The sequence below is a fragment of the Pseudophryne corroboree genome, chromosome 9 (genome assembly GCF_028390025.1).
Source record: "Pseudophryne corroboree isolate aPseCor3 chromosome 9, aPseCor3.hap2, whole genome shotgun sequence".
NCBI classification, from domain to species: Eukaryota; Metazoa; Chordata; class Amphibia; order Anura; family Myobatrachidae; genus Pseudophryne; species Pseudophryne corroboree.
The window spans coordinates 95,571,210-95,593,725 of record NC_086452.1 but is presented as its reverse complement, the minus strand read 5'-3'; the positions used below and the strand labels follow the sequence as shown (position 1 = coordinate 95,593,725).

The following is a 22,516-nucleotide window of genomic DNA, read 5'->3' as shown; positions in this document are numbered from 1 at the left end:
ATATTTTTGCTGCGCGCCCCTATTGTAAACATGGGGGTGCCCAAATGAAACCTTCGCCCTGAGATCCACAAGGTCTAGAACCGGCCCTGTCATCGATTTAGGATTTTTAAATATTTTTTTATTTTCAAATGTAACATGTACCCAAGTCAGTACAGGAGAAGGGGTGCCGAAACATACCCTTGCTCCGGGCACCATGACACCTAGCTACACCTCTGATACACCTCAAAGTTAGTGAGCCGCATCGTATGTAGCATTGATCCATCTAATGTGCAGCACATCCGATGGGAAGTTGTAACCACACAATTCATTGTGGGTGAAATTAGGTGTACACACTATATGATGCATACCTCCCAACTTTTAAGTTCTTTAAATAGGGGGCATGGCTTCACGGGAGGACCCGCGATCGCGAGGCACGCCCCGTTTTCGTCACTGAGGGGGCATGCCCAGCGCTCTGTGAGCCACTGGCATGCCCCCTCTCCCTCTGACTCCAGTGAATAGACGCTGACTCCAGTGAATAGACGCTGTGCTCTGCTAAGCAGGGCAGCGAGAGTCAGAGACTCCCAACTGCCCCCCCCCACCGCGGGACACTGCGGCCCGCGGGTGGGACAGCGGGACAGTCCTCAAAAAACGTGACTGTCCCGCGAAAAACGGGACTGTCCCGCGAAAATCGGGACAGTTGGGAGGTATGTACAGTATGATGGTTGTCGCAAACCGTTACAGATTGGTCAATATATCTTGTAGTATGTTCCCAGCTTCACTACTTGTGATATTAGCTGCAATCAAGAATGACAGGTGTCTGGAGGTGGGGGCGGGGTGGCTAGTGGAATTGGCATCACCAATATACTAATTAGGGGGGATTGAGACAATGCTATTGGATAACCCTTCTAAAAAGATAACCCCTCTAAGTTACAAAAATATTTTAGACTGTTCAGAAATATCATGTGGCTAATACTCTGTCACATTGCTCTTTGTGGTCCGAGTGTAAAACATCTAATAGGAAATCCCTGAACTATGAGCAATTTCATTACGCTTCCTTTCTTAGTGTATGCAGATCATGTGACTGGCTGTATCTCTTATGGACAAACAGACCAATTTACATGGGCCTGGAGTACACATGCTGAATCACCTGTACTGAAATAACAAATACATCTTATGCTGGGTACTTATACGTTTGAGCAAACAGCCAATATATCGCTAGCGGGTAGGCAGGTGTAGGCCAACGATATGTCTGAACTACGTCATTCGCAGACATATTATTGAGTCTGCAGTGCAGAACGTTACCCGATATACCACAATTTGCTTGCAACACCGCAACGATGTTTAAGGACGCATCTGTAGATGATGCTGGAGGAGGCTAGGACACTAATAGTTAAAGGTCAGAAGCACAAGCTCCTCCTCCCCTATACCCTGCCCTCTGACCTGCCCTAAGGAGCTGGACACTGCTTTAGCTGCTCCTGCTGCTTAGTTTTATTAGTTTATTATTTTGTTTTTGACACCTCTGAGCGGCCGACGGAGACAGGTCCATGGCTGAGCACCATTTTCAGTGTAACCTGTAAGACACATCTGTGTTCACCTCTCAGTGCAAATAATGTGATTTATTTTACATCCGTTTGTCCTGTGTTTTATTTTTTTAATAACTATTTGGTATTGTTAGAAACTGTGTGTGTCCATATGATAGGGCGCAGGTTCTCACACTCGCCCTCAGGACCCCACACAGTTCCTGTTTCCAGGTCACCTGTGGATATGTAACATGTGACAGTTGGTCATACACAGGGCACCTGCTGGGGGACCTGGGACATGTGAAATGTTACCGGTGGAGCACTGTCCAATATGTGTGTGATATATAAATAATGTAGTAATGTAGAAATAAATAAATAAATAAATAATCCATTAATGTTTTTAATAACATTTTTTTATGAAGTGACAAACCCAATTCAATATGTACCTTATTATAGATACATTTTATTCTAATCAGTATGCATTGATAAAATTACTCCCACCACATAATTTAGGAAACACCTATTTAATCCAGTGTTAATTTCACACATGCCCCCCATTGATGTTACATGCACACAGACACCCCCAGCATACAGCATGTATGTAGCACAGGTATATGGGCAGCTGTCGTCATGGCAACCCAGCTGTTTACTGTCAAGGCACTGGTGACAGTTGGACCAGAGATAAAGCCGGCGGCCATGTTGAAGAAGTCAGAGATGCCAAAGCCAGAGATGCCGAAGCCAGAGATGCCGAAGCCAGAGATGCCGAAGCCAGAGATGAAGAAGACAGAGAGACCAAAGTCAGAGATGCCGAAGCCAACGTTTAAAAAGAGAGCGATGAAGAAGACAATTTATTCCAACACCTTTGAGGCGGCAGATGTAAACATCAAGCCCAGATGTGGCTGGAAGAGGAGAATACTATCTGACTCCTCTGATGATGAGAAGGTCTCCATCATGAGAAAGGTTGCTAGAAAGTTGTCATCAAGCTCAGATGAGGACACCAGTGATGAGAGGACACAAAGTAGAGGCCCTCAGGGAGATGCAGAAGGAGGGAGTAAGTGAAACCCATACATACAAACTTTTTATACAGACACTGAATGTATTTTGGTAGGATATACTATAGTAGACAAGTGCTGAGGCCTCTATTTCTACTACTAATATGTGAAAATAAATTTCTATGAATTTATGTACAACATGCTAACCTACTTGCATCATCATCTAATTTACTGGTATTTGTCTTGTTTGTAAATCCAAGAATGCTTAGCAATGACAATATTTGTATTTATTATAATAAGGTGTAAATTATATCCAGGGTAAAATATTGTGGCTCATGGATAACAACCCAACTTTTATGTATTGTATCTTCTCCACAAGTGTCAGTAAAGTCCCATTTACACCACATGTATTATGGTGCAATCAGTTTCTGCCATATTCTGCTCTTTGGAATCAGAGACAAATAAGAGCTCTGGTTTGGCGTAATGATGATACTCAGGGTAAGGATGCGGGTGATGTAAGTGTATGTGTAGAGGGTAATGTGGAGCTGCCAGTGACAAGGAAGCGTCAGTCACTTGCAGTGTGGGTAGTAATTAGCTATACTGATTATTGTGAATTAGTAATAAAGATTATGGGCTAAATGTAAAGTCTGTGGGTTGCAGGCAGCCGGGAGATTTTGGCGACATAACCTTTACATGTATAGCGGCACTAATTTAAAAAGCAAAACCAAGTTTCCCAGTTTAAGTCTTATATCTAGAAGCTAAATGGCTGAAATCTTGCAGCTGCCGGCAACTTGCAGGGTATTACATTTACAGCTAGATGTGTTTCATTTCTTATTGAAAGTAAAGGAGGTATTTCTGCTATTTTCAACTTATGTTTATTTTTAATTTAATAGACCAATTATTCCATCAGTTAATCAAAACTTTTATAGATGATTTCTGTGAATCACATTTAATATTAAGTTTAGTGTCAGTTATATAGTAGTCATTATAGTTACTGTATCTGTGTGAGGCGCAGCGATGATACTGTGTCTGTGAGAGAAACCCACACACTAACTTACATTCATATTTGTCAGCATAATATTGCATTATACAATACAGGATACAGAATCGCCACTTTAATCGTTAATGTTTTTAACCTTTAATTAGACATATTTATTGATGATCAGTTTCTTATATAGCGCAGCAAATTCTATTGCGCTTTACAATTGGAAACAAACAGTGATAAAACAAAACTGGGTAATAACAGACAGACACAGGGGTGGAAGGCCCTGCTCACAAGCGTATAATCTATAGGGAAATGGGCATTGATACACAAGGATAGGTGTTATATATTGTGTAATGGTCCATGAGATTGCAAAGGTTCTTGGTGGGCTGTATGATGGGGTCACACAGCAATATTGGCCTGCGGTCAGGAGGATGGAAGCATGATTATCTCTTTCCTTCATCAGGGGGTCACTTCTTATCATGAGGGATAGAAGCGTCAGCACTTAATGAGATAACTTTTTCTAGCTGTAAATAAGCTCCTCCCCTCCAGCCCATAAACTGAAAAAACTTTAAAGATATGTTGAATAAATAGCTCCTAGCATCCTTCTCATATACTCATCCAATAAGGGAGGGACCAAAGTGTCCCCCAGATGAAGTCTCCACTCAACCATATAATAAATCCTCTGAGCATGTAACGCACTAAGCCAGTAATTATTTGTTGCACGCCCCTATATGAATATGGCATTACCCAAGAGGCCAAGATACATTTTGTGGAGTTTGATAAGTACTTCTCCCCAGAGGCGGAACTAGCGAGCGGTGGGCCCAGGTGTAAAAATATGCTTTGGGCCCTCCCAACCACCACCACCGGCACTATGCAAAAGAGTGCTCTCAATGCACATACTATGCACGCTGACCCCAATTAACATATTGCACAATGTACCCTCAATTTGCATTATACTCCACACTGTGCCCCAAATCACATCAAACACACCAATGTGTCACCAAATCACATATTATGCCTCAGTGTGTGCCCAATTAAAGTGATATGTCCCAATATACTCCCATATCACATTATGTGTCCCAGTGTGCCCCCATATCATATAATGTGCCTCAGCTTGCCCCCAAATTACATACTGTAATGTGCCCCAGTATGCCCCCAAATCACATATGCCCCAATGGATTCCAAAATTACTCTTGTGTACATGACAATATGCATCGCACAGTCCTTCTTTTCACTAAAGAAAGTGGTTACACAGAATAGTTTAGACTCTTGTTGCTACTGGATTTACATAGTTGCCATGATTAGACACAAACATTGTGTGTGTGAGTAAACACAACCCAACTTTTGAATTCAGAGGGCCGGGAAGCTTGCGCGGCTGTGCCACAAGCAACCCAAAAAAGGGGTGTGGACGTGGCCTCAGCCGAGTGGGCATGGCCGTGCATCACAAACCCATTTTCCGTCATTTTGGGGGCATACCCATCGCTCTCCGAGCAGCTGGGCAGGCCCCGCTACCCTCCCAGTGCTGACTACTTGCCGTGTGTGTGTGCACGGCACCTATTCAAATATCACTTGCTGCTTTGCAGAGCAGAGAAACGGGTGATCAAAGCCTCCCACAACTGCCAACCCCTCTGGCTCACAGGACACTGCTGCCGGCGGGTGGGACAGCAGGACAGTGTCTGAATAGCGGGACTGTCCTGCTTTAACTGGGTCAGCACGTATGTTATTAGTATTAAATAATTACTATATATGACTGCACTTCGCACTCAGTAGGAAGTAGGATAATTGAATGGAAATAACCATGGTTTTCTTCTGTAATAAAGATGTGAGCTTAATTAATGTTCTACAGTATAATATATGGGGTTTGTTGCAATGGTCTCATGTCCCTTTTCACTCCATTAGAAACCAGCAGTGCTTCAACCCCCTGCCTCAGAGATGCAGTCTCTAGCACCATCCAGAGACTGGAGTTTTACCATCAGTTAGGCCAAGGTGCCTTTGGGAAGGTAAGCAATGAGGTTTCAGTTGTCACAGGGGATTTACTCTATGTCTCAATATGGATGCTATTAGAGATGAACAAGGCTGCGGTGCAATTTCATTTAATGGGAAATAGAAAGAACAGATATTTGTAGTTAGGTTGTGTAGCCCCGCTCCCCATTATACTCTATATTATGTATATTTGAAGGTGGATACTCCTTTAGCTAGGATTGTCACCCCTCCCACCTGCCCAAGGGTGTTTTTAATTAGCATGGGTCTTTAGCACACACAGACTACAGATTGGGAAAGGCACTATTATAGTAAGGCCTGATTACATTTATACAGTTTGTCAGTTTTGGATGTGGGTTAGGCGCACGGAGCCCCTTGAGTGGGTGTGACCTGGCTGCTTGGGGAATCGCATTGTAACACTCAATTTAGCACTTTAATATTTGTTACCAATGTAACACTTTGTAATTGATGTATTTCACTTATGTACAGTAATACTCCTTAACAAATAGCTCATGTTTTTCTTATTACCACTTCCTAAGACTATAGCCTATCACTAGTGGGGTGGCTGGCTTTTGCTAGCTTGGAGGAGTTCCACGCTCCAGACTTGAATCTTAGTGTTAGGAACCCACCAGAGACAAGGTCACCTGGACGCTGGTTTGTGGGCTGGTATTTTTTGTCCAAAAAGTATGCCAGGCACCTTACTTTTCTGTTAGATTGCAGAGGTCGTTATAATTATTCTGATTAGCAATGCTTGGGACCATGGATATGGATCTGCATTTTTGTTTCTTTTTCTTTTGTGGTCATAAAACTGTTAATAAAGAAATAATCCTTGTTGGACAGCAATGCATTTGCCTTTATATCTCTGTGTTGTTATGAGGCTGACACTGTAATATTTCTTCTAGGTCCTGCTGGCAGCCGACTCACATACCAACGAGTTGTTAGCTGTGAAGATCATGAGCAAACGACATCTGCTAAGTGTGGGCGAAAAAGTTGCCTTTGTGGAAAGGAAAGTGCTAGAACTTGCATCAGAAAGCGCCTTCCTCATTCACGGCCACTTCGCCCACCAGACCAAGGTACGGCTGTAAATGCCTCTTTATTGCTAAATATCCAGACATACATCCTATATGTTTGTTATCTTCTGCTGTGACTTTTATTTCCTACAAAGTAACTCTCATCTAAATGTAAAGCACAATGTAATATACTGGCATTATATCAATATTAATACTTCTCCAGAACTGCATGTATACTGTATCCATAGCACTTAGGGGTCCATTTATCATACAATAGTAGCTGCAAATATTATGTATCCCCCAATGTAAGAAGAAGGTATCTCATACCTGCTGCGATCACTCTATTTCCACCAGCAGCCACATCCATCATAGGTTTCTATGGGGGATGCAATACTGCCCGATGTATCAATATCGGGATATTGGCTTCCGGTGCTACCGTAATCTTCTGATTATGGTGACCGATGAGCTACACTTTGGAAGTTCCAAAGGAACCTCTGGCAGAAACGGACGCATTGCACGATGGTCATGATGACTGCTCATGTGCAGTGGCCCCGGCAGCTCCTGTCCCTGCCTGTGCCGTGTGATACAGCCACCCAATATGATCGCATTATGCAATGCAATCTGGTACGATATTAATGCCCCAGATTGCATTGTATATGCGATCAATGGTAAATGGGCTCCTTAGTTATAAAGGGATTATTGAGCACTTGGTGATAAGTAATTATTGAAGACTGAACTGAATGTTGTATCTGAGTATATGTCCGTAGATTCTCTCCCAGTGCTGCCTTCTGTTTTACATTCCTGTCCATATGTCTCCTGCCACGTCTACTCCTCCACTGCTGGAACTGGGCTGGATACTTGATGTAAATATGACACAGACCTAAGTCAGTGATGATTTAATAAGTGGCGCTATCTAATTGGTGGCATCTACTGGACTAGTACACAGGGCAGTAGAGAGCCTGGCTGCATCCAGGTACTTTTTGGTGGGCGTGGTCTAATCACAGGAGGCGTGGCCATGTACCCTTTGAAAAAATATAGATTTTATTTTAAGTGCCACCATGGCCACACTACAGCCCAGCAGACAGCAGCGTGTGCTGGACTGAGGAGAAGAGCTGCAGCTTAAGGGGGAGGAAGCCCATGGCCCTCACTGGGCCCCTCCATCAGACATGGGCCTGGGTAATTTGTACCCTCTCCCCCCTCTCTTGGCACCACTGCTAGTACATAGGAGGGCAGAGCAGATAAAGAGAATTCTCACCTGGAAATACTGATAAGAGCCAGCAATCCACAGTTTATTTTATCATAATGGATATATTAGTATAACACAATCATGGCTGTAAAACCTTCCCCCCTAATTTCTGTAGTGACAGATTTCCCCTCTCCCCTGTAGTGATATACTATACAGTATTTCTTCTCTATCCCTCCCACCTCTACAGTTACATGTTCCCCTATGTATTACTAACCTGCCCCCCAGGCAATAAAACTCTTGTGAGACCATGCTCCCCTGTAGTCACCGATGGTCTGGTGGCAGATCACAGTGTAAATCAGGCCTGGCCAACCTGTGGCTCTCCAGCTGTTGTGGAACTACACATCCCAGCAGGCCCTACCACAGTTTTAGTATCCTCTAATAACAAAACTGTCGTCAGGCATGCTGGGATTTGTGGTTTCACAGCAGCTGGAGAGCCACAGGTTGGCTAGGCCTGGTGTAGCGGATACTGGCTGCTTGGCTGACATTACTTACAAGAAGCCTCATTGTGGCTGTGGGGATGAATGGTAACAGCCACACTGAGACCCTGGACCATGTGAGACAGGACAGGTACAGAGAGACAGTGGTATTTCTGTATCAGGTACACATGCTTCCTGCAGGGAGGTGAGAATGGCCTTGTGTCATGTGCTCCATGGTCTGAGGATCAATGCTATTAATAACAGCTGCTACAACTAATACACCTGTAGCTCTTCTGCAATTATTCATAGTTTTATTATTTTAGATGCAGGAATTACTATTAATGTTGGCATGTAGGACAATTTACTACCTGTTATTTTGGTGTAAAAATAATCATTTTATTGGTCTTATGTGTTACTAACTCACTGTAAAACGATTATAGAACATGTTCCATAGACTGTGGTATAGTAAGATTCTACCTCTTTTCTCCCATGCCCTCTCTCTGTTCTCATTGTCCTCCCCATGACTGTCCATTATATTCCCATGAGGAGAAAAGAAGTGAAGGACACTTTTACAAATTAATAATGTATATCATTTATCTTTACTTATTTTGGTCAGAAGATGATATTCCCCAAGTCCCAACTCTTTCCCTCCTGACATGTATAGTAACACTATTGCTTCTCCCATAAACAGGAGCACGTGCTCCTTGGTATGGAGTATGCAAGTGGTGGTGACTTAGAACATCTTCTGATGAGGAATGGGCCTCTTACCATCTCTAATGCAAGGTGAGAACATAAAATATCTTGTTAGTATTGTGTGTGCCTTAGAAACAGCACTTTATCCTTCTGATTTATCATAATTGTTTCTGTAAGTTGTCTTCTATCCTGACAAACAAAGCAGCTGTTATTATAGAAGGATACTTTGTGAGTGTCATCTTGAAGACGTACTAATACTCCTTTATATAAACTCTAATAAGCCATATACAATATATAGTGACTTTCACCAATGCACAACACTAGAAATATCTTATTAGGCAGTTGGTAAATTTATTATTATTATTATTATTATTATTATTAACAGTTTCTTATATAGCGCAGCATATTCCATTGCGCTTTACAATTAGAACAACAGTAATAGAACAAAACTGGGTAGAAACAGACAGACATAGAGGTAGGAAGGCCCTGCTCGCAATCTTACAATCTATAGGGAAATAGGCATAGATACACAAGGATAGATGCTACCTATTGCATAATGTTCCACCAGATTGCTAGGTTCTTAATGGGCTGTATGATATGATCACCCCGCAATGTTGGCCAAGTGTCAGGAGGGTGTGAGAGTAAAGACAAGATATGAGATGTTATGTGTATTGTACAGAGAATATGTAATTGGATAGAGAAGCACTGAAGGTTATGTAAATTTGAAACAAAATAAATGGGGGCATTGGGCCTAATTCAGACTTGATCGCTCGCTAGCAGTTTTTGCACCGCTGCGATCAGGTCAGAACTGCGCATGCGTATGCACCGCAGGCGCAATGCACGGGTACAAAGCGGTTCATTGCTCAGCGATGGGTTTGTGCAAAAAATCCATTCGCATGGGCAATCGCAAGGAGATTGACAGGAAGAGGGCGTTTGTGGGTGGTAACTGACCGTTTTCGGGGAGTGGTTGGAAAAACACAGGCATGCCTAAGCGTTCGCACGGAGGGTTCCTGATGTCAATTCTGGTCCTGGCCAGGCTGAGGTGTTTGCAGCGGCTGAGTAAGTCCTGAGCTGTGCAGAGACTGCACACAATCTGTTTGCACAGCTCTGCTACACATGCGTTCGCACACTTGCACAGCTAAAATACACTCCCTATGGGAGGAGACTATGCGAACGCAGGACTGCAAAAAAAGCCTAGCGAGCAATCAGGTCTGAATTAGGCCCATTGTCAGAAAATGTGGGGAGTATTGTCTGGAAATCCCTCAGCCATTATGTACACATCCTAACATTGTAACACTAACTTATTTTCTATCTAACAGATTCTACAGTGCGGAGATTGTATGTGGGCTCCAATTCCTGCATTCCAAGGGCATCGCCCATGGGTAAGTATATAGTTACAATATAACAATAGTATAATAATGTGATATTATACTATGGATTCTAATACTGTACATGTTATACAGTCATTGGCCCATATCTTCCACTTACATGTTACACCTGCCTCTCTCCCAAAGTACAATCTATATGACCAGCTCTCGGGGGACACAGGAGATCTCTCTGCACAAGTGTTCTATTCTTTTCCTGTCATTTCAGAGTTTTGAAAATATTGTACTAACATTCATCCCAGAAGCTTTTCAGTGGCATCACAAGGGGCCCTATTGGTTGTGCACCCTCACATCTGCTCTCTGCTCAGGAAAGTCCCTTTCTCCTGTAATATAGTGACATCAGACTCTTCCTGCACTTGTCTAACGCTGTCAGAGAGGACCCCTGAGGAATAGGAAGGAAACATTAATTTTAGAAACTTTTACATACATTTTTATTCACCACACACCTGCCATCCAGCTCTCTATATAACTATATACACCTAGCAGGTCATGGGGGGCTGCACTGAGACCCCAGATCATGTACACCCAGAATGTGCCTTTCCTGCCATCCAATCTGGGTCTCACATGCAGGGTGAGAGTGGGAAGGAGAGGTGTAGGGATGATAGAGGAAAGGAGGGAGTAAGAAATGCAGTGGAAGGAGGTGGGAGGAGGGAGTGAGAGGTGCAGGGTTAAAGAGGGATAGAGGGTATGAGAGGTGCAGGCGGTAAGTAAGGGAAGGAGGAAGTAAGAGGAGCAGGGGTCACATGTGAGACATTAAGGGAATGTGCAATAAAACATATGGAGAAGAGGTGGATGGACACCGGGATGGTGGAGAACACAGGTTGTATAACTTTATATCACATAATATGGGTTACCTAATAATATATAGCAGGGTTGGACTGTCCCGCAGGGGAACAGGGGAAACCCCCGGGGGGCCCCACTGCCTGAGGCACCACTTCTTCCTCTAGGGATCAGATCCCAGACTGAGCACTGGAATTATACATTGTACATACTATATGTTATGTTATACTGCACAGGACTATGATGTATCTTCTACAGTACATTCTTGTTATTAATCTGGTTCATTATTCTATATGCACTAGCAGTATTTACTGTATATATTTATCAAGGGGCCCAGCCTCTAATTGGCAAACCAATATGGTGGCTGACCACACCCTCTCTTGGGACTGGTCCTGCACCTAAACATGGGCCCCTACCATTGCATTCCCCCGATGGCCCTTCATGCCCCAGTCCAACACTGCTATATAGTTTTAAAAATGATCAAAAATTGTTTTTATACTAGCAACACCTCTAAGGCTTCTGTGGCTCTAGGTGTACCCCAGACCCCGGCCATTTTATTCCCATACCCCAACTTCTTATTTCCTTCTCCAACCACTATATATATAATCCTGCAGGTATCTGGCACTCACTGCACAAGTAAATAATTCACCCCACTGCCCTCTGAAAGTTACCGAGTCCCAATGATAAATTGCAGCAGCGGCACTTGGGGAATAAAAAGCTCAGTAAGCACAATATACTGTCTGACCCACGTGTCAATGGACTTTTACAATCTCTTTAGGGTTACATACAAGAATAAACTTACCCCATTTATAAGGTTCTCCCCTTCACCAGCTGGGAAGGATCAGCATCAGCCCCCAGGTGTCGCTCCCTGTGACCAATATCACTAATTATTATGCAGTAACCACACATATTAGCACCAGAAGGGTTAATGGGCTGATTGAGCCTATACTACTACATAACAGAATTCTGCTGAGCACACACAACTGTACATGACATAGTGGAATCACATGGGATCTCCTCCAGACTTGGCCGTGAAAGCAGCTGCATCGCAGTTTGCACTGTACACCTGCAGCGTCTGTATTGCACCTGTGTGGTCATTCACATTGCAGGCGCATCCCCAAAGGATGATTAACAGTGGCATGTGTTGGGTGGGTGGCGACATAGCATTTTGTGGGTGTGGTGGGCCAAACGTGGCATGCCGGGAGTGTTTTCAGGGAGGCTGCATGATGTCACACATAGCCAGATTGAGCTGGCAGGAGTCAACCTTAAATCATTGCGTCCACAATTAGATTGGATCATGATTCGGAACCACAGGTTGCCTTGCCCTGTGCTGGGCCGCCCGCAGCATGTGAGGAGATGGATGCAGATCTTGCGTATGCAGTGATCTGCATCTATCTCTGAATAACCCCCATGGACACTGACCTACAAATGATTACAGTAGGTACTGACACTCTAGTCCTTGTTCCTAAACATACATTCAAAACCACTATTATTTACACATATAAAGTGCTGATGTATGTATCAATAAATCATGTTTGTATGAAAGCACACTGTATACAAAGATGTTATTTTCTTCACAGCGACCTCAAGCCAGATAACATCTTAGTGGCTGCAACAGGCCACCTCAAGATCGCCGACTTCGGTCTCGCAAGTAACATCACACCTAGAGACTGGAGTGCCACCGGCTGTGCTGGAAGATGTGGCGACATAACTCCTGAGGTGAGGTGCAAAGGGTATTCTACTGTGTACTCATGTAATTATATACACTGGGCCTGATTCTCAGGTACACAGAACACCTTCAGAGGTCTTGTGGAGTTCCTTCCGTGGTGGGTCAGAGCTGTTGTGGTGCCATGAGGGGAACCTGCCCAATATTAGACATGTGGGTTTAATGTTATGGCCGATCAGTCAAATTATATATGTACGTATACATATTGGGGGTAATTCCAAGTTGATCGCAGCAGGAATTTTGTTAGCAATTGGGCAAAACCATGTGCACTGCAGGGGAGGCAGATTTAACATGTGCAGAGAGAGTTAGATTTGGGTGGGGTGTGTTCAATCTGCAATCTAATTTGCAGTGTAAAAATAAAGCAGCCAGTATTTACCCTGCACAGAAACAAAATAACCCACCCAAATCTAACTCTCTCTGCAAATGTTATATCTGCCTCCCCTGCAGTGCACATGGTTTTGCCCAACTGCTAAAAAATTTCCTGCTGCGATCAACTTGGAATTACCCCCATAATGTAGAACAAAAGATAGCGGCACTCAGAGTCTTAATCCAAAAGTGATATATTCAAAAGGTTCACAGCATGATACCAATGTTTCGGGGACATCCCGCCCCTTTGTTAAGGTGACAATTCTGATTATTGTTGCATACGTATAAATATATATATATGTATTTTGAATATCGGATTTTTCCATATTTTGGAATAAGTGCATACCATAATGAGATATCATGGCAATGGGACCCAAGTCTAAGCACAGAATGCATTTATGTTTTATATACATCTTAAACACACAGCCTGAAGGTCATTTAATACAATATTTTTAAGAACTTTGTGTATAAAACAAAGTCTGTTTACATTGAGCCATCAGAAAACAAAGATTTCACTATCTCACTCTTACTAAAAAAAAAATCTGTATTTCGGAATATTCTGTTTCGTAATATTTGGATATGGGATACTCAACGTGTGTGTGTGTGTGTGTGTGTGTGTGTGTGTGTGTGTGTGTGTGTGTGTGTGTGTGTGTGTGTGTGTGTATATATATATATATATATATATGTATCCTCCACCCAGAAAATAGAAATATTGTGTTTGCCCCCGTATACAGAGCACTCAGTTAATTAGAAAAGTAAAACTGGAAAAAGTTGTCAGTAAAAGCCTGGTAATGACTGTCTGTCTCTCTTCTTTCCGATAGGTACGTTTTCGCGAAGAGAGAGCTATTGGTCATGATTGGTTTTGCTTTGGCATCATCTTGAGCAAAATGGTCAACGGAAGATCTTTTAGACCAGGCACTGCCATCAGGGACATCATTGACGAGGTAAATAAGGACGCAGGGCGCAGCCTCTGGCTTCAGAATGCCCAGGAAACAGGGCCGTCATGCCCCCGTTTTCTGGAACACTGTCCACCAGCGGCATGTCAGTCATGCTGCAGCTTTTGTGGCACTGCGAGCAGATAGAACTCAGTAATAACATACTGTGGCCATGGAACAATCACTATATTCCTCTGTGCCAGGCAGTAGAAATGTTTGTAACATGATTGTATTGAGCATCTGTACTGTACAAATCATTAAATACAAATATATTTTTCAGCTCTTCAGTATCATGCCAGCCAAACGCCCAGGAGTGAATGATAACATCCGCCACCATCGCTTCTTCCGGCACATCAACTGGGTCGCCTTGGAAGCCCTTGAGATGGAGCCACCATACATTCCTGCACCAGTAAGTATAAAACAGAACTTCCATGAGCTTCTGAATGCCGGTCAGCATATAGGGCCTAATTCAGGTTGGATCACAGTAAGCGATCCAACCGCACATTCTGAGACAAAGATGCAGCACATGTACAGTGCTCGTACTGCAGGAAGGCCGCAGAAAATGCGATCACCTCTGCCTGTCAATCAGGAAGAGACAGTCGCGGGGTGGGGGTGGGGGGTGGTCAATGCTCCATTTTCAGGGAGGAGTCGGAGCGTTGCTGGGACGCTGCGGCACGAACGGGGGGTGGAGGTGTCCAAACGGGCATGTCGGGGTGTGACCATGGTGCCTGCATGATGTCACACACAGCCGCTGCGATTGGGAAGATGGTGGCGGGCCTCCTGCGGGCGCAGCTAAGCTTTGCCAGCAGGAGGCTTCCTTAGTTTCTGATAACAAGCAGAAATTGCGATGCGTTCACATTTTCTGCTTGTTCAACAGGAGAGGCTCCGGTCAGCAGGCTGGGTGTCCTTGCCCTGCGATGGGCAGCCCCCAGCATGCCATCCAAAGGAGAGCAAATTCTGGTAATTAGCAACATATGCTATCCTTACTGACTTAGGCCCATAATGTATAGATGTCAGACACATACATTTGGGTGTGCAGAATAGGTGCTTTCTAGCTTGTCATACAGTAGGTAGACAGGGTCACTAATTAGACAGACTCATGAGGTTGAGTCAATGGGTAGATAATGTCTAAGGTAGACAGGGTCACTAATTAGACAGACTCATGAGGTTGAGTCAATAGGTAGATAATGTCTAAGGTAGACAGGGTCAAAAGGTCAACGGACAAATTGTCGCCACTTTTTTGTTATTTTAGCCCTAACCCTCCCCATAGTGCCTAACCCAAACTGTCCCCTTCTGCAGCCTAAGCCTTACCCTGCCTAACCCTAATCCTAACCCTCTCCATAGTGCCTTACCCAAACTGGCACCTTCCGCAGCCTAAACCGAACTCTGCCTAACCCTACCCTCCCCCTAGTGCCTTACCCAAACTGTCCCCTTCCACAGCCTAAACCGTACTCTGCCTAACCTTAGTCCTAACCCTCCCTATAGTGCCTAACCCAAACTGTCCCCTTCTGCAGCCTAAGCCTTACCCTGCCTAACCCTAATCCTAACCCTCTCCATAGTGCCTTACCCAAACTGGCACCTTCCGCAGCCTAAACCGAACTCTGCCTAACCCTAATCCTACCCTCCCCCTAGTGCTTAACCCAAACTGTCCCCTTCTGCAGCCTATCCCTAACCCTGCCTAACCTTAGTCCTAACCCTCCCCCTAGTGCCTAACCCAAACTGTCCCCTTCTGCAACCTAACCCTAACCCTGCCTAACCTTAGTCCTAACCTCCCCCTAGTGCCTAATCCAAACTGTCCCCTTTAGCAGCCTAACCCTAACCCTGCCTAACCTTAGTCCTAACCCTCCCCCTAGTGCCTAACCCATACTGTCCCCTTCTGCAGCCTATCCCTAACCCTGCCTAACTTTAGTCCTAACCCTCCCTATAGTGCCTAACCCAAACTGTCCCCTTCTGCAGCCTAACTCTAACCCTGCCTAACCTTAGTCCTAACCCTCCCCCTAGTGCCTAACCCATACTGTCCCCTTCAGCAGCCTAACCCTAACCCTGCCTAACCTTAGTCCTAACCCTCCCCCTAGTGCCTAACCCATACTGTCCCCTTCTGCAGCCTAACCCTAACCCTGCCTAACCTTAGTCCTAACCCTCCCCCTAGTGCCTAACCCAAACTGTCCCCTTCTGCAACCTAACCTTAACCCTGCCTAACCTTAGTCCTAACCTTCCCCCTAGTGCCTAACCCATACTGTCCCCTTCAGCAGCCTAACCCTAACCTTGCCTAACCTTAGTCCTGACCCTCCCCCTAGTGCCTAACCCCAAACCTATAAAATGATGAAAAATAATTTGTATTTACATATGTTTGTGTTAACCATTTGTCCGTCAAACTTTTGACTCTGTCTGCCTTAGACATTTGCTACCTATTGACTGTCTACTGAGTGACCCTGTCTACCTATTGAGTGTTGAACTTTTAGTGTTGACCTTTTGACTATCTATCTAGACCAGGCCTGGCCAACCTGTGGCTCTCCAGCTGTTGTTAAACTACACATCCCAGCATGCTCTTCCACAATTTTAGCATTTCCTACTTGCAAAACGGTAGCAGGACATGTTGGGAATTGTAGTTTCACAATAGCTGAAGAGCCACAGGTTGGCCAGGCCTGCTCTAGACAGTGTCTATCCTGTATCCGTATACCCATAGATCTAAGGACCTGTGCACATGTGTATGCATGTTCCAGTTGTCACTCAACCAAATTACATTTATTATTATTTATACAGTGCCACCAATTATGCAGAACTATACAAAGAGCAGTTGTCATCACATCAGTCCCTGCCTTATTGGAGCTTACATTGTAAATTCCCTAACACACTTACACACAACACACACACTAGGGTACATTGCAGTCACTAGTCACTAACCTGACAGTTAGAGTTGGGAGAACATGCAAACTCCACACAAATAGAGCCTTGATTGGGAACTGAGATCATCATCCTGGCACTGTAAGTTAGCAATGCTGACCAATGTGCCACTGGGTTATCCTCTTTTAATGACAAAAGCATGTCTGCTCTTACACAACTATAAATAGAAAATGGAAAATAAGTTCTCTTAGTGGTCAGGGCCACATAACAATGACTGACAGACACATGTTTAAGAGTTTTCTTTCTATCAGGGGACACTTAGAAGTAGAAAGGACTTAATTACTACTATACCAATACTTTCTTGTCATAGATGTGAATTCAGCTCTATCTTCTGACTGTTTTATGTAACTGATTATCCTGCAGCTCATAATAGGCTCATAGGAAGACAAAGTGGACATTAGAGCAAAGTTTACACTTTCCCATAGTGATCCTCTAGAAATTCCTTCTCCTCTCTGCACTTGTAGTTACGTAGCCTTCTCCTGAGGGCACAGAGCAGTCAGACACCTTCACTTGCCCCAGAGCAACCTACATCTACTGCAATACTGTGGTTATATATGGGCTGAGCGACAGTGCGTTATATTTGTGCACCTGTAATGCCTCTTCCTTTAGCTTTATATACAGTAGATATGTTGTCAGGGTCTAATATGTAACTACTGTAAATAACCTCTACAATAGGAAGTTTGGTAATTGCCTCTTTTTCTCTCTTACAAGTCATATGAAAGATGTAATAATCACTGATACACTTTTACTTCTTATCTCTGTAGCCGACCTTTCCACCCTCTGCCTCCATAAATAACCAGCTAGCAATAATGGAGGCAGAAGAGGCCAATAATCCACCTGTAACAGCCCCCCAGCAGGACCGGTTTGCAGGGTTCTCATTTACCACCTCCACCTGGAGAACCCCCCCATAGGCACCGGGCCTACGACCGTCTGGCTGAGGCAGCAGCACTGCTGGATGCAGGAGTTGGAGTTTCTGCAGGTATGTACATTATGGATTTATTTTTCTTCTGATTTTTTAAACATGATTAGTTGAAGTTTTCAATATTAAAGGAGGAAGAATAAAGAAGGAGAAAGGTAGATAGAGCTGGGTATAGCAGTATTGTAAGAAGCATTAATACATTTTCCTAATGGAAAGTTGTACAAAAAGCTCCTCACACAAAGCAATGCAGAAACAATAACCGTCTGCAGATTATTACATAAACAGAGATATAGCGTAAGAGATATAACAATGGTAGAGGGGAATGGAGGACAGTGGGTGAGGAAAAGGGGCATGTCAGGGGTGTTACTAGAGGGAGAACAAAGGTAGGAGGAGGAAGAGTAAGGTGCACCTGCTGCATGCTCAGAAGAAGCAATGTAACCCTACATGATCCGTTGTTTCATGGTCCTCCTGGTGTGTGATCCAAGGGGAAGAGACGCTGGTAAATGTATTCCAGCGCTCATGAAGTATGATGTAATATACATAGATGGTATATACAGCAATAGTGTGATCAGAGCATTGGAATACATGTATGGTAGTAGTAATGTAGAGAACTCAGTTACATATATAACCTGACTTCTCTGCATTACTGCTATCATATAGGAGGGGGGAATTCTGTGTTTGTGTCTGGATCAGCCCCTCCCTTGCAAGCACTTCCAATAGGCCAATACATTGATTTGCCCAACTTGTCACTTGTGTATCACTAATTTATTTTCCTGCCTACTATTAATTGCCGTTATTTTCCCATATTGCACTTTCTTCTAAAACAAGCATCACGTGACATTAATCACGAGTGAGGGGACTGTAGGGGATGTGGACTGTCCTTACTGTGCGTTTCCCTTTTACATATCAATGCTTTTATTACAATGAGTATTTGTGCACCTAGTAAGACACTTATATCAAAAGTGCCTGGTTGATACAAAAGCCGTCCTACTGAAAGAACATCTCTGACTTTCCAGCATCTTCTGAGAACCTGTAAAAGAAAGATCCTTAAACAGGGAAGAGACTCTGTGACCTCTTGCTAGCCAAAGAATGCCTCTGTAGATTCTCAGTCTCCGCCCTTCAGTCTCATTGGTATATTGTGTCCAGTAAATGCAGCCACCCAACATTTAGTTACAAACACTCTGTTCCATCCAGCTTTTCCCATTACTATGTTGCTCCACACCACTGAAATAGGCCCCCCTTGATGTGCAGGCCCTGGGGCTTACTTTATAAATTAGCGCATTAGTGCAAAAAGAAGCATCACAAAGCATCTTATGTTCTGCGGAGCCGTCATGTTGTACTGTACTAAGTATTGTTAAAAAAAGTCTATATTTTTTCTGCATGGAGTTAAAGATGTATATCATGTTATATTGTATCATGTTCTAAGATGTTACCAATGTACTGATATATATTTTTTTGTAATTATATAGAACATCTGTGATAAGAAGATGGATTACAACTTGGAAGATTGTTCATTATTTTCTTACCAACATTTTTTATATAAGTTTTTACATTTTACTATTTTTAAATTTTAATATTACTTTTTTTACATTTGCATTTTAACAATTAGTGGGGGTGGGGTGGGGGGTATAAGTATTTTATAATTTGCTAACATTTTGTTATAGGTAGAAACAATTTGAAATTTTACTATTTTTAAATTTTTATATTTACCATTTTACATTTACATTTTAATTATTAGACTTTATAAGTATTCTGTAAATTTTATTTTAAAGTTTAAAATTTTTTACATTTTACAATTTTAATTTTTTTGAATACAAGCATAACATCAGGTGTGTGATGGGCCGGCTAAAGGGGACGGTTGGAGGCCGGTATTTTTTATTTTTTTTACATAAACATTTTAATAGTTAGGGGCCCATTTATCAAATAATATTTCTGCTATACCTGCTGCAATCCCTCCATTTCTGCCCACAGCTACATTCCCCATAGGTTTCTATGGGGGATGCGATGCTGCCTAATGTATCAATATCGGGAACGCAAAGCATTCCCAATATTGGGGGTAATTCAAAGTTGATCATAGATGTGCTAAATGTAGCACATCTATGATCCTTTACTGTGACATGCGGGGGGACGCCCAGCACAGGGCTAGTCCGCCCCGCATGTCAGGCCCTGCTCCCCCCTACACAGGTACAAAAGCATCGCACAGCGGTGATGCTTTTGTACCTGACATGTAGCTCCCTGCCTGCGCAGCTCCTGCTAGCTGGCAGAGGGCTAACTGCCATGTCCTGGGTCGCAGCGGCTGCGTGTGATGTCACGCAGCCACTGCGGCCCACCCACCCAACAGTACAGAGACGCCTCCATTGTTCGGACCGTGCCCCACCAACGGCGTTCTAACGCAGTTGGCACGCCCCCTCCCGTCCCGCGACTGCCTCTGCCTGTCAATCAGAGGCGATCGCACCAGTGAGATGCTTTCTCATCTCACTGGCTGCACATGCACAGTGCACCACTGCGCAAGCGTACTGCGCATAGTAATTCAGACAGCAATCCCTGCCGATGCAGCAATGCAGTCTGAATTACCCCCATTGTCCCTCGCAAAATTGCGGTAGCCCATTGTAGCCTATGGGCTATGGATCGCGAAAAGTAGATCCAGCTGGGTTCCCTAGGAACCCTCCGCCAGAAATGCCTCTGTGCATTGCGGTCACCCCCACAGCTACCGCAATATTTTGATTGCGATAGCCTATTGTAGCCTATGGGATACGGATCGCGAAAGTAAATCCGTCTGGGTTCCCTGGGAACCCTCCGTCTGAAATGCCTCTGTGCACGCATGCACAGGGGGCCTAATTCAGATCTGTTCGCTCGCTAGCTATTTTTTGCAGCGCTGCGAACTGATAGACGCCGCCTATATGGGAGTGTATTTAAGCTTTGCAAGTGTGTGAACGCGTGTGCAGCCGCCCTGTATAAAAACAGCTTGTGCAGTTTCTGAGTAGCTCTAACCTTACTCAGCCGCTGCGATCACTTCAGACTATTCGAGCCCGGAATTGATGTCTGACACCCCCCTGCAAACGCTTTGACACGCCTATGTTTTTCCAACCACTCCCAGAAAACGGTCAGTTGCCACCCACAAACGCCCTCCTCCTGTCAATCTCCTTGCGAACGGCTGTCCGAATGGTTTCTTCTCTAGAACCAGTGCACAACAATGATCCGCTTTGTAACCGTACGGTGCGCCTGCGCATTGCGGTGCATACACATGCACAGTAGTTACCTGATCGCTGGGCAGCGAAAAATGCTAGCGAGCGAACAGATCTGAATTAGGCCCAGGATCCCTGTCCCTGCGGGTGCCAGGTGATACATTCACACATATTGCAATGCGATTCTGGGTGTTAAGATCCAGTCCAGATCGCATTCAATATGCAACCCTTGATAAATGGGCCCCTAAGTGAGTTAAAATGTATTTTTCCATCAAACCATAACAACACAAAATAAGGTGTGTGATTGGCCCGGCTAGAGGGGGCGGTTTGGAGGCCGGCTTTTTTTTTTTTTTTTTTTTTTTTTACATTTACATTTTAATTCTTAGTGTCCTACTATATATTTCCATAACACAATAATAACAGAAAGCAGAGTAGGCCTGTCGTGGGTTAAACTACGAGGCTACATGGGGGGATTGTGTGAGATACTCAGTTTATTTTTATCCAGTTAGGTTTTTTTAGGGATGGGATTCTAGGCTTTGCTGTACCAGAGGTGACACTGTCTGTGTAGTCACATTGCTCATTTCTTTTTATTATAAAAGAAAAATGTATTATAAATATTTTTATTATTTGAATAAATTTGGTGTTTAAATGTTTTTGCTGTCATTTGTCTTTCTTTCTTTACTTAGTTTCTCCAGGCCTTTATTTCTCCCTCTCTAGCTTTTGTTCTTTATGCTGCTCCCTATACTCCTTATCTGTTCTTCCTATTCTCCCTGTCCTCCTTCTTTTGGTGGAACCAGCATGCAGCGCCGGCGCGCCGCCACCGCCAGATCGCAGCCACTGCCCGTCTGACTGACTCCTCTGTCACCTGACATGGGACTGCAACATGCTGTGGCTTGCTGGATGCGGCCAGCACTGTTGCTCCCGGGGGGTACGGCTATGTTAGCCGGGTTCTTCTAGTCAGCACTCCTTGCTTGATACGCGGCAGGTATGTGCCCACAGCAGCCACTAACCGGGAGCGAAGCTCAGAGGTGGTTGTGGGGCCTGCCACTTGGGCTTTTCCTGTTGTAGGTGGAGCATAAAGTTTAAACAGGTTGCCGGCCATCCACAATGCAGCCAGTAGGGTGTCCCATCATGGCTGCCATTATGCTTGCTGCAGGAGGGCTAGGGGGAAAGGGCATCGGAGGCCATTTTCCCCTGAGGTTGATGACAGCCAAGTGCCAGCTACTGCTGTGCCTGTTTTCCCTAGAGTATTATTATCTTCAATAAAATTAATCACCAGTCAGTTGTGACCACTTCACAGCTCACAATATAGGGCCTAATTCAGACTGGATCACGGCAGCGATCGCAGTCTGAAGCCCTTTGAGGAGTGCGCTAGCGCACCCCGGGAGCCCAGTGAGATGCTGACAGCATCTCTGGGCTATGATCGCCTCTGCCTGATTGACAGGCAGAGGCGGTCGCAGGGCGGGAGGGGGCATGCTATCGGTGTTCGAACGCT

General features: G+C 44.2%; 1 protein-coding gene across 1 annotated transcript; it reads left to right on the top strand.

The window, feature by feature from the left end:
- The first annotated feature begins 2,174 nt into the window (after nucleotides 1-2,174).
- On the top strand, nucleotides 2,175-21,674 carry LOC134957634 (protein kinase C delta type-like). Its single transcript, XM_063939661.1, has 10 exons — nucleotides 2,175-2,550; nucleotides 5,376-5,476; nucleotides 6,359-6,529; nucleotides 8,820-8,911; nucleotides 10,141-10,203; nucleotides 12,567-12,705; nucleotides 13,900-14,022; nucleotides 14,294-14,422; nucleotides 17,682-17,896; nucleotides 19,306-21,674. Exons 1-9 carry the CDS (start codon nucleotides 2,196-2,198, stop codon nucleotides 17,826-17,828), a joined length of 1,320 nt encoding a protein of 439 aa, XP_063795731.1. The 5' UTR covers nucleotides 2,175-2,195; the 3' UTR covers nucleotides 17,829-17,896; nucleotides 19,306-21,674.
- The last annotated feature ends 842 nt before the right edge of the window (nucleotides 21,675-22,516 follow it).